The 13,134-nt window shown below is 48.4% G+C and overlaps 1 protein-coding gene and 1 pseudogene across 1 annotated transcript in view; both read left to right on the top strand.

Annotated features, from left to right (window-relative positions):
- The first annotated feature begins 2,039 nt into the window (after positions 1 to 2,039).
- Positions 2,040 to 13,134, top strand: part of Mboat1 (membrane bound O-acyltransferase domain containing 1) — a 110,591-nt gene continuing 99,496 nt past the window's right edge. Inside the window, exon 1 of the mRNA XM_021215634.1 lies at positions 2,040 to 2,312. Within this exon, the coding sequence (XP_021071293.1) occupies positions 2,217 to 2,312 (96 nt within the window). The 5' untranslated portion in view covers positions 2,040 to 2,216. The remainder of the gene's footprint in view (positions 2,313 to 13,134) is intronic.
- The window catches only part of LOC110334230, a 43,316-nt pseudogene continuing 37,827 nt past the window's right edge, over positions 7,646 to 13,134 (top strand).

Below are 13,134 nucleotides of genomic sequence, written 5' to 3' on the forward strand. Positions count from 1 at the left end.
GGCACCAACGATCCCGTGTCCTCAGCCTTCCCCAGAGCGAGGACCGCAGGTGTGTGGCATGAGGGACTTACAGTGTTGATGTTTCTCTATTTGTACATTTTACTCTCATGCTAGGTGGAGAAAGGAGCTATCAGTCATGAATCTGTAGGATTCTGCAGTTCTTCAGAAAGCAACAGTGTTTCTGTTGTTTTCATGGCAGGTCTGGATGGGCACCGAACATGACTTGGGCTTTCCTGGGCCAAAGGCAGGAAACAGGTGTGGAACCTACAAAGGACTCATGTTTCAAGGCTCACTCCAGGGTGTTAGAAGAGCCCCCCCCCCACAATAATGATGGACCATGGGTGATGGGGGCCACTGAAACTTCCTAAGCGGAGCAGAGATGCCATAGTCCTGAAGCTGGTACATGGAGGTCAGAGGGGCACAGATGTGGCAGGGACAATGGAGGTGGAAGACATTTGGGAGGTGGGAGGTCAGCAGTACCGTCACATACAGGGGTCATTCTTGTGCCCTTGCCCCAGTGTTCTGCTCACAGCTCTCCCAAGGAGGAAACACCGGTTTACTCCGTAGTCTTTGGCTGTATGAATAGTACAGTAGAGATCCTGTGAGCCCACAGGCACAGGGTGACCTCTCCGGTTCATCGTTATCACCATCTTGTAAAGATGCTGAGAAACTGCTTTGCCCTCAGTGTGGATTGATCTTCTCCTCTCAGAGGCAGACTTCACGTTCAATTGCTTCCCACTCCTACTCGACGGCCTAAGCAAAGGGCTGCAGGGGCTGGCCAGATGGCTCAGTGGTTAAGAATGTTTTCAGCTCTCCCAGAGGACTAGACTTCAGATGCCAGCATGCACAATGGATGAACTGCTCACTATGCCTGTAACTACAACTCCGACTTTCCCTTCCAGCCTACACAGACACACACACACACTACACACACTAAATCTTTTAAAAGGTGTGTGTGTACAGAAGTGTCTCTTGGTTCCTGACTTCCTTTCTCTTCAGTAGGTCCCTGGGTGTTTCTCAGACTTCCAATGTGAGCAGCTACTTTGACATCAGGCTAGATGCAGCAGAGACTGGTAAGGTGCTAGAAGGGCCTCTCCGATGTTTTAAAACCTAGTCTATTAGTGAGTTGAAAAGGATTTCCCAAGAGATAGAAATACAGGGCTGTTACAGCAAGTGAAAGACCCACCACCACGTGGGTAGTCAACAGTAAACAGACGCTTACTGGAGAGAAACAGCCCAGATGAAAATGAGACAAGTCACAGAAGCTTGCTATCTGCTTGCAGCAAGCAGGGCTAGTATTAGGGTGCTGGAGAGATTGCTCAGGACCTGAGAGCAATCTCCCTTGCTGCAGAGGACCGGAGTTCTATTTCCAGCACCCACATGGCGGCTCACAATCACCTGGAACTTCATGGACTCTTCCAGGCTCCAGTGGCATCCACTCACAAGTACATACATACATGTAAAGTAAAAAAAAATATATGAGAGAGAGGGAAGAGAGAGAGAGAGAAAGAGAGAGAGAGAGAGAGAGAGAGAGAGAGAGAGAGAGAGAGAGAGAAACACGGACAGGAGGACCAGGAATTCAGAACACAAGCAAACAACAGAGATAGGGAAGAAGGAGAAGGAGAAGGAGAAGGAGAAGGGGAGAATAATAATCTGGAGTGGAGTTTTATGTTTGGACACACCTGTAATTTCAGTATTTGGGAGTTTAGGGAAAGTCTGGGCTACAGGCGATCCTGCCTCTAAACTGCAAATAAATAAATCTTTAAAATGTGAGCAGAATGGGCGGTGTCAGTTAGCTCGAAGGTTTATTCTGGCTTCCGGAGTAGCAGCAGGAGCGCAGGATACCCCAGCTGCCTGGGAGGAGGGTGAGACGGCTTCGGAGGAACCCGGATCGGGCCCGCTGCGCTCCCGGGGACCACAGCGAGCTGGGGAACGGGCAGGGCGTCTCCCGGTCGCCCGCCCCGGGCCGGGCTCCCGGGGATCCGCGCCCCTCTCTGCCCGGCTCCTCCTCCGGGGCGTCCCCGGCTGCTGGCCAATGGGCGGCGGGCGGCGTGGAGCGGGAAGCAGAACGCGGGGGCCCTGCCCTCCCAGGCGCGGGGTCCCGCAGCGTCAGGTCCGCGCCCTGGAGTCGGCGCCAGGTTCCCGCGACGTCCTCAGGAGCCCTCAAGGTGGCCAGTGTGCAGCTCCCGGGCGACAGAGCACCCTGAAGATGCAGGATGGCAGCGCGGCCGCCCGCCAGCCTCTCCTACCGTACCACGGGCTCCACCTGCCTGCACCCGCTCAGCCAGCTCCTGGGCATCCCGCTGGATCAGGTAACAGCGTACCACCCGCTACCCAGACCCTCCGTCTGGGAACAGGATTGCGACCCGGTCTTCGCTCAGAGCCTAGTTTATGGCTATGAACCCTACACGTGTGAGGGCTTTTTCTTCCCCTTTTTCTTTTTTCTCTGAGTTGGCTGCTTTTCCTGCGTGAAAACTATGCGTCCACCTAAGCTAGCAAGTTGGACTGAACTTTTAAGTTTTGGTCTGTGATCAAATTCTTTGGTGGTGTGTGGTTCATGAATTCAGCATTTCCCCCAGCAGTATAGTTAAGTCTTTGTGATTTTTAAATTTTGGCGATCCTACTTTAAGAGTAAGTCTGATCAAGCTGGGTGTGGTGGATCACGCCTTTAATCCCAGTTCTTCAGAGCCTGGGGCAGGGAAATTGCAGCGAGTTCCAGTCTTCTCTGTCTAGGATGCTGAGGGAGAAGCCTCAACCCTCAAACAAAACCAAACCAAAAGTAAAAAGCCTGACTAACCAGATGTGTAGGTCTGTAGTATAGTATATGGTGATGACTTTTTTTTTGTTCCGTTTGTTGAGACAACATCTGGCCCTGTAGCCCAGACTGTCTTGGCACTCACTGTGAAGTTCAGGCTGGCATCGAAGTCTCTTATTTTGTCTAGGCTGGGCTAGAACTTGTGGTGATCCCTTCGCCACAGAGTTGAGATGCTTCTCAGAGGGTCTTCCTTAAGTAGTTCTCATTCATCCCCGCTGTGCATAGGGCAGGGCGGGCGCTGGGAGGAGAGGGGCTGTGGGGACGTCTTTGGAACTGTTCAGGAGTTGCCTGCTCCATTAGAGGTAAAACTGGCAATAGTAACCTGGTAAGGAGTCTTGCCAAAGACAGCTGGAGTGCAGCTCAGTGGTAGAGTTTGTAGTATGCTGGAGCGTCTGTCCTGTCCTCTGGCCTCAGTACTGAGGTCAAGGAAAGTCTTCCTGAGGTGTCTGTAGTCTTGCCTTATTTCCTTCGATGCCTCAGTCTATGTCCCCTGCGTAGGATGTAATGGTTTGAATGGAACCGGGCAGGACAGGTTGGAGTAGGACCCACTGCTCTCCTTTACTAATCTGTTTCCTCTGAGTTTCCCCAGTTTAGTTTCCCTTCCTTTGCTGGGTCTCAAGGTGCATGTTTGTATTTCCAGTAGTAGAGAAACAGGCAGGAAGATTGCTTCGAGTTGGAGACCTGCCTAGGCTATGGGGAGAGAGTACTGAGTCAGCCTGGGCTACATAGTAACACCCCCCCCCCCCGCTCGAAAATGCAAAACCAAACAAAATCAAAATGTTCCTGTCTTCTTAGAGCCGTTCCTGTCCTTCCTTCCTTTCTTTTTCCTTACTGGAGCTACCTGTACCTGCGCCTGCCTCCTGTGTTTGCATTCCTTTGACAATGAGGAAGTTGGCCCTGGCTGTTTGCATTACTCACAGGGTTCGCCCGCATCCTAACTCATAGGTTCTGACTACTACAGCCTTCTCATCAGTTGCAAAACCTTGAGAATCAGGAACTTGGTAGACGTATCCGATATTAAGTCAAGGTCAGGAGTCCAAGGGACTCTGGCAGGGGCAGGCACCAGAGTGAATTCTTTCATTCAGAAGCTGAATGTATTTGTTGCTGAATTTCCATAGGAGGAATTCATTTTGCATTGACCTCTCTAATTACTACTAGAGCCTATAGTAATTGCATTTTATTTTGCATAATAATCTATTTTACAATAATAGAAAATATTACAACAACCTATTTTATAGAGTGGGCTTTCCTCCCCTCCCTCCCAACACCTCCACCCCTATCCCTGACCCAGACAGAAATACATGGCTTGGTGAAGGGCAGTTGTGCGGGGAGCAGCTGGTGTCATTAAGTCTCTGGCTGCATCCACCTCTGTCCCCAAGCTACAGAGTTTTTGTAAAAGTTACCCTGGTTTTTTGAAGAAACTTACTACTTTACAGTGTGTGTGTGTGTGTATGTGTGTGTGTGTGTGTGTGTGTTGTCGTCTGTCCATGTGTGGGTATGTGTACATGAGTGTACGTGCCCACCAAGGTCAGAAGAGGGTCTTAGATCCTCTGAAGCTGGAGTTCCAAGCATTTCTGAGCTGCTGGATGTGGGTGCTGGGAACTGAACTGTGTCCCCTGACTTGCTTTTAACCTCAGAGCCATCTATCTAGTCCCCAAAGGAACCCTGATTTTAATTTATGAAAAAAGAAGAAAAGAGTACTCCAGACATGATAGATTTTAATCCATTCCATAAATGAACTCGGATTATCATGGGATGGATGGAAAAATCATAAGGAACACTTGGTTTCTCTGAGATCCTGGGTCAGCCTGACCAACTGGGTCAGTTTGAGCAACTTGGTAGAAATGTTAATCATATGATACCCCAAATCACTTGCTTTCAGCCTGGGGAAAAAAATCCCAAGCCATCAATAGTGTGATTTGGGGGACAAAACTGTGGCAGGAGGTTTGCCTTCGAAGCCCTTTCCCAGTGTCTTAAGATTTCATGTTCCTCACTGGAAAGGGGCTATCCCCAAAGCTGTCGCCTGTACGTGGGATATGATCTTCTGGCTGGGTTGCCTTGTCTGGCTTCAGTGGGAAAGGGGGTACCCAGCTTCACAGAGCCTTGAAGTGCCGGGGGGAGGGATATCCAGGAAGAACCCCACTCAGAGGAGAAGGGGAGGGGGGGAAGGAAGGATTGTGGGAGGGGGTGGCTGGGAGGGGGGACAGTGAGTGGGATGTAAAGAGAATATGTAAAAAAAAATTAAATAAAAAAAGATTTTGATTTCATGTTCCTGTTTGTGACTTCTAGGAAATGGCATTTCTGCGATTGCCCTCAGTGTCTGGGATTCTCTGCATCAGGAACTTTCTTACTGGGGTTGGAGAGATCGCTGAGCAGTTGGGGGTGCTTGTTGCTCCTCCAGAGAACCCTACTTTGGTTTCCTTCACCTATATCAGGCAGTTCACTAGCCCCAGCTCCAGAGGATCCCATTCCCTCTTCTCCATGGTCACCCACATGCATGAATCTGCACACATCCACATGCAGATAGATCCACAGACTTATATTTACAGATACTCGCGTGCGTGCATGCACACGTGTGTGCATACACACACACACACAGATACACACACACACACACACACATCAATCAAAAGAAAATCTTTAAAAAAGTTTCTTATTTGCAACACCCTGGACTGTGCTCTGTGTTCTGGCTTGTGAGAGAAATACTTCATTGCTGCTCACCAGTGTGCCTGTGTACCTATTCCTCTGGGCAGTGTGAAATAGGAAAGTGGAGTGCAGTTATGTCTATGACGGGAATCTATAGCTTCTTCCTCGGGGGAGTTGGCTTGCCTGATAAGATCCCGAGGCTGATAAATGTAAAACTCTTATTTAAGGAGAGACACTGCCATTCAAAGGAAGTACAGGAACTGGGGGGGGGGGGGCTCAGGGTGTCCACAGTGTGCATATGTTCGCTGATAACTGTATTGTGGGGTCCAGTGGGTGAAGTGAGTGTCATCCCGGGAACTCATCCGATTCCCACAAAATAGCCTCTCATGCATGCACACATGTATGCCATATAAATGAAGACAGTGTGAAAATGTATTTTTAAATGAGCCGTTGTCTGTGTGGACACGGGATTATATAGACACTGAGCTTCAGTGACCCAGGAGATGATTCTGAGATGAAAGTAGCCAGGGCTCAGGGGTTTCACACAGGTCTGTGAACGAGGACTCTTGAGGGTAGAGAGATGTCTCAGTGGTTAAGAGTGCTTGCTACTCTAGCCGAGGACCTGGCCTCAGTACCAGCACCCACGCAGTGGCTCGCAACCACCTTGTAACTCTAGTTGCCGGGGAATCTGACATCTTCTGACCTCTGAGGGTACAGGGCATGCATGTGCTATACGTACATGCATACAGGCAAACCACTCATACACATGAAAACAAATACTATTATTGTTGTTGTTATTATTCTCTCCTAAGCGCACTCAGGAAGACCAGCCTTGGAGACCTGGCACTAGGCTAATGGTGACACAGCAGAAAATTATTACGCTGAGATCTATGACTTTAGGTTTCCTTCAGCTTTCGGTCACCTGGTTGAAGTCCTTGGGTATGCTTGGAAAATCCAGCCTTCGGTTCTGTTCTTATCTAAGTCTTGCCCTACGTTAAAATCTTGGCTCACAGTCCAGAGCCATTGTTAAATCTATTAAATATTTATTTAATCCTGCTAGTACCAGGTACTTGGCTGAGTGGCGAAATATTATCAAGGCTGCCCATTCCAGAAGAGCATACACCAGGAGAGGAGAGGCCCGCACAAGTAAACAGGCAGTGTGGATTACAAAGATTGTAGTTGGCACCTCAGGGGAGCAGGAAGGGAAGTGCTCAGGGCATATTTGACTCCTGTAAGATTTACTGTGTACAACCAAGACACTGGGCGATAGTCACCTTATAGTGTGACCTTGCTGAGTTTGTAGTCTTGATTTCAAAGTCTAGTTGTTTTTTTTTTTTAATGGGTTTAGATTTTGCCCCTCCTCCAAAGGATTTTAGATGTCCAACAAGTGCCTGTTGTTCATAACAGTAGATGCTAAGGTTGTCAGTAATTAAAGTCCCATGCAGAACACAGTATTTTGATTGTGTGTGTGTGTTTGTGTGTGTGTGTGTGTGTGTGTTTTTGGGTCTGGAGACTAAATCCAGGGCCTTATAAACACTAGGGCCCAGTCTCTGCCAAAGAGACATTCCCAGCACAGGGACTTTGTATTGAATGGGGACAGAGTCCCAGCACTCGGGAGGCAGAGGCAGGCAGATTTCTGAGTTTGAGGCCAGCCTGGTCTACAAAGTGAGTTCCAGGACAGCCAGGGCTACACAGAGAAACCCTGTCTCGAAAAAACAAAACAAAACAAAACAAAAAGGGGGGGGGGACAGAGGTTGGTTGGCCTTTTGGAAGGAGGTGCCTCATTCTAACATGGCTATTATCTGCAGCCTCCAAACTGTGACCTGGGTTTGTCCCAGCTCACCTCAGCTCAGGATGGGTGTGAATACCCATCAGGACACAGGGCTTCCCACCCCAGATCCCTGCTCTCCATCCTTTTTGGTGTGATTTTTCTTTGGCTTCAGTCTTTTGTTTTGTTTTTTTTTTTTTTTCAAAGGCAGATCTCTTCCCAGTTAATATTCCCTGTCACTGGTGGATGTCAGAAATGACAGGGTCACAGGAGGAAATTAGTCTAGGTAGGCCTCAGACCACGCCCCCTCAAGTTTCTGTTGTGTTCTGAGGGTTTCCAGAGTCATGGGAGGCGGTGATTTAAGCCTGAGTAAAAAACGATGCTAGCCCTAAAAGCTCATTCTGGGTGAGGTGGCGATGCGTTTCCTGGGTGCCACCTGGACTAACAGAGTGCTCCCCAGCCTTGTTATCAGTGACACATCTAAGCCAGGTGTGGCAGCTCACATCTGTAATTTTACCAGTTAGACGCTAAGGCAGGAGGGTTTCTGAGACTCCCAAGTCTAGCTGGTCTATAGAGGGAATCCGAGGGAAGATGCTGAAGGGTTCAAAGTACGAAAAGATTGTCATATTATCAACGAAACAGGAGATCATTGCTGAAGGAGGCAGGGTGGAGCAAGGGCATTGAGGACGGGCGACGGTTTGGAGAGATCACTAAGGGGCTACATTCGTTATTATTCTCATCTCTGTGCCTGAATACCTGAAAAGAAGCAACTTGTGTGAGGAAAGACACATTTTGGCCCATAATGTGAAGATGTGGTTCATTATGGAAGGAAGGGGAGGTGATGGGAGAGACTCAACGGAAACATTAGGTCCAGCCTATCAAGGCAGGGGAGGCAGATGGTGGGAGAGATTTAGAAGCATTAAGATTAGCAGAAGGATTAGCCCATCATGGTGGGGAAGACGGGTGATGGAAGAGGCTGCGCAGAAGCCTTGGGTGCAGTCAGTCAAGGCAGGGAAGGCAGATGGTGGGAGAGACTTCGTGGAAGCAGGAGTTTGGGATAGTTCCTTCTTCACAGCCACAGGGATGGGATGGGGGAAACAGAACAAGAAGTGATGCCTGACTGTCAACTTCAGGGCCTGCCACTCAGCATCCCATTTTTTCTAGCGACACTTCATCTCCCTAAAGTTTCAAACCACTTCCACCTTCTGGGGACCAAGCAGCATTCAATCATAAGAGCCTGTTGGGGGGGGGGACATTACACATCCAAATCACGGCAGGGGGATTAGACAAAGAGACCAATTTAGTGAGCATTAATCAACTTGCTGGAAATTAAATTCTTAGTTGTTTACTATGCCTGTGTGTATACATACATGCAGGCAGGCAAACCTGCATGTACCTCTGTGTGTGTGTGTTCAGAGGCATAAACATGTTTGTGGAAGCCAGAGCACACCTCCGGTGTCATTCTCAGGATCACCACGAATCTCCTTTGAGACTGAGGCTTTCGCTGACCTAGAGCTCACCAATTAAGCTAGGTCAGTTAACCAGCCGGCCTATCCTCCTGTCTCTGCATCACCAAGGCTGCACACAGCCCTTATAAGTGTGTCATCCCTTCAAGAATTTCTACATGGGTGCTAGGAATCAAATTCAGGTCCTTATGCTTGTAAGGGATGCGTTTTACTGACTGGGCCATCTGACTTTTGGAACACGTTTGTGTCTCTTTCAACAGCTCCTTCTAGGAGCCATATGGAGCAAATGAGGTTTTCAGAGAAGCCTATTGCAAAGAAGGCCGCTGACAAGTAGGTAAACGTGGTCAAGGTGAAGAGGGAGAGAGAGCCATGAGGGACTTAAAGGGTTAAGTACCTGGGCAAACTCAAGCAGGGTGTGTACACGTGGGGTCAGGGTTAAAACCTGGTCCTCTACACAAGCCCGAGGTACTGGGAGCTTTGTGGTTGAAGTTGCTCACTTGTACTTGGGGCTTTGAGATGGAGGTATGTAAGATCTCAGAACTGGTGGAAGGTTTTTGGCAGCAGGAACAAAGACCAGAGAAGGACATAACCCGACTGGGCCAGCCTTCTTCCTGCATGCATTATCTCATTGAATGCTATCAGTGGGAGGAGTCTGCAAGGAGGAGGGGCTTTGCAGAAGTTCTGAAGCAAAATGATCCCAGGCAGCCAGAGGGGCTTTGGAAAAGCACTGACAGGGTTCTCTAGACATTGACTTTTCAGTTTCAGTGGTAAAGTGAGAGCAAAGTGAGGTTAGTGGTGGGAGGGAGGAGGGAGGAGGGAGGAGGGAGGAGGGAGGATGAGTCACGGAAGAGGGGTCAGGAGCTGTGCACTGGTGAAAGTTGAGAACCAGAACTCTGATGCCGGGTCTGAGGTTAGGGTCATGGCATGTGTCTAGGGAGGTGCAGGTGACTCCCTGAAACCCCAGAATCCAGCGAGTCCAGTGACCTATGGCTGAGGTTGCAGCCTTTCTTAGAGAGGTATATGACTGGTGGCAAGTAAGTCCCTTTGTGCTTCTGAAGAGATGACACTGGGGAGGTAGAAGGTGGCTTTGGGGAACAGCTAGAGAACATCTCGTGGACGTGTTATGGCCACACAGGTATAAGCTTTCTGTTCCATGCGGGTGGAGTGGACAAGGCTGGTAGGGTGGGGATACCACTCACTCTAGCCCTCTCCTTTTAGGCAAGGACCTTGTACACATGGAACAGGAGGATAAACAGTCTCCATCTTAGGGTCTCCAGGATGGCCCTCCTGCAGAATATTGGTTTATGCCACAGTGTAGTGGCCTGCAGTATAGGTGACCTTGCATTTTAAGCAGTGACCCTGGAATTTTAACTCTCCTGTTGTGAACAAGAGATGGATTTTATGTCTTGGCTTCAATTTAACCTATCTGGCTTAAGGACACTCTCAGCTCCACAAGTTGAAGGTTTATGCTACTGGCATCTAGCCGACTGTTCTGGATACAGTACTCAAGCAACTGATATGCAGAGCTAAATAACCAGGCGTCAGGGGCTGGGGAGACAGCTCATTTGGTAAAAGTGCTTGCCGTGCAGGCAGACATCAGGACCTGAGATAGAGACCATGAACTCTTGTAAAAAGCTGGGCACACTTGTAATTTCAGTGTTAGAGAGATGGAGAGAGGCAGATCCCTGGGGCTCATTGGTTAGCCAGCCTAGCCCACTTGGCAAGCCCTGGGGCCTAGCAAGACACCCATTTTCAATAACCTAAACATCCCCTAAGGAATCATAACCAGAGTTGACTCTTGGCCTCCTCATGCACGCCTGTACCTGTACAGATGAACATGTCACCTGCACACACATGCACACACAGACACAGACACAGACACACAGACACACACACACACACACACACACACACACACACACACACACTTCAGAGGCATTTCCCACATTTCAAACCAAACCCAGGATTTGGGGGGCTTATCTTTAGTTTTTCAGGATGAAAGTTTGAACCCAGCACTGTGTCTGAAGGCTCTGTGTTCCCACCACATGGTGTCCCAGAAACACTGAGCCATCTTCTCACCACAGTGGATGGCTGATATTCTGTCCCTCCAGTGTCTTCACAGCCTCTGTGCACACATTCCTCCCTCCCCACCCCACATGTTATTTCTAGTCTGTGCCTTCCTGTCTGCTACCTCCCATCCCCCTGTCCTCCTGTCCCCCACATCTTGGAAGAGCTCTTGTTTTTTTCCCAGGACCGTCGTTATTATTATATTTTAAAATTTATACAGATACCCGAGGGATGCTCAGCTGGGCACAGCATCTTAGAATTTGAAAACAGCTAAGTTTGAATGAGAATACAGTCACCTGACTAGAAAAAGGAATAAAACAGAGGATGTCATCCAGTATAAAAGGCTACATTCATGCCTAAGGTACATTTGGTTTTCTTAAAAGAAAATTATGCTGGGTAAGGTGTCACATGCCTTTAATCTCAGCATGAGGCAGAGGCAGAGGCAAAGAGGCAGAGGCAGAGGCAGAGAGGCAGAGGCAGAGGAGGCAGAGAGGCGCTGGGGGGGGGAGAGAGAGAGAGAGAGAGAGAGAGAGAGAGAGAGAGAGAGAGAGAGAGAGAGAGAGAGAGAGAGAGCGCGCGCAGAGAGAGAGAGAGAGAGAGAGAGAGAGAGAGAGAGAGAGAGAGAGAGAGAGAGAGAGCGCGCAGAGAGGCAGACAGAGACAGAAGCAGAGGATCTCTGAGTTTGAGGCCAACCTGGTTTACAAAGTGAGTTCCAGGACAGCCAGAGCTATGTAGAGAGACATTCCCCTCAAGTGTCAAACAAATAAACAAAGGGATGAATGAATGAACAAAAAAAATCCCAAACCAAAATAACGAAAACAAAAATTATAATCTTGCCCCTGGTTTACATTTTATTGGCGTTCACAATAAAAGGAGAACACTATTGCAGCTGATTTAGTGTTTTGAAGCTTATACAATATAATAGCAATAAGCACCAAGCCTTGTTTTTCTCAAAAGTTCCAACTTATAAAATAAAGTCAGGGTTTGTGTGTGTGTGTGTGTGTGTGTGTGTGTGTGTGTGTGTGTGTGTGTGTTGGAGATTGAACTCATGACTGAGCCACACCTCTAACCCCCCACTCTTGGTTCTTCAGACACCCCCATTCTTATTATTAGGCCCCTTCCCTCATGGCTTAGGCATGCATTTATTATTCAGTGCTTTCTGCCCTGCCCAACAGGGACAGGCTTGCTTGCAAAGTTACGCATTGAGTACCCTAAGTGCTCGATGGCCAAGCACACCTCGGCCTAGTGTGAGGTGCAGAGAGTACCCTGATCTGTGCCCTCCAGGAGGACCTGTTACTGCTTGTTAAACTGCTCTCTTGGTGTGTCAAAGTGTTTAGTATGTGTGCACTCCACCCCCTAGGCCTTGAGGCCGCCCAAGGCCAGAAGGAATGCTCTAGGAGAAGGCGAGAGGAAAGAAGAATTTGTGGGGGAAATCTGGACTAAGTGGGTTAAGCAGAATATTCCAGAAAGAAGCTGTCTCAGCACAGGCCTGGAGACTTCAGGAAGAGCCACATTCATTGTGGGCTGCGATCACCATCACAGAGCGGAATGTCAGCAAACTGGGTTTAAAAACCCGATTGTCTTTTATTAGTAGTTTAGGAATCTGAGTTGTCCTGAGTAGGTGGCTTCACAGGCAGAAAAACCAAGGGAAGCAGAAACAAGAAACAAAAACCAGGTCCAGTATGTCAAAGGAAACTTTTCAGGGTCAGTGAGATGGAAGAACCAGCAGAAAAAGGTGCTTGCCTCCAAGCCTGACTGTGTAAACACACACTAACACAGAGACACAGACACAGACACACACACACACACACACACACACACACACACACAGATACAGACACAGGCAGGACTTCCTTGCCTAGTAGCTTAGATTTCCTGGGTTGGGAGGTCTGTTTTTGTTTTTTTGTTTTTTTGTTTTGTTTTTCCTTGAAGAGGTCTCTCGTAGCACAGGGTGGTTGCTAGGAATTGAACCCAGGGCTTCCTGCACGCTAGTCAAATATTTCAATAACTAAGGTACATTCCAACCCGAGGAGACCTATATAAGCATTGTGTGCTGCAGGGCCTCCTTAAGCTAACAAACAAAACAGCCACTGGTTCACCTTGATGTTGGTATTTTGTGTGTGTGTGTGTGTGTGTGTGTGTCTCCTCACACCTTGTCTGGTTTATAAGATGCTGGGTGTAAGAGCAGGAGCTAGTTCTCAACAAAGGCCTCCGTAAATATTTTAAGTAACATCAGTGAGAACGAGTGTGAAGCACCTTTGTATGCTTATAGCAAAGTAGGACCTAAATCTCTGTTTGTTGAATTGTGATGGAATTTTATTTACATTCTTGGTCTGGAATGAATGACTAATTTTTTTTTTTTTTTTTTTTTT

The sequence above is a fragment of the Mus pahari genome, chromosome 16 (genome assembly GCF_900095145.1).
Source record: "Mus pahari chromosome 16, PAHARI_EIJ_v1.1, whole genome shotgun sequence".
In the NCBI taxonomy this organism is placed as follows: domain Eukaryota; kingdom Metazoa; phylum Chordata; class Mammalia; order Rodentia; family Muridae; genus Mus; species Mus pahari.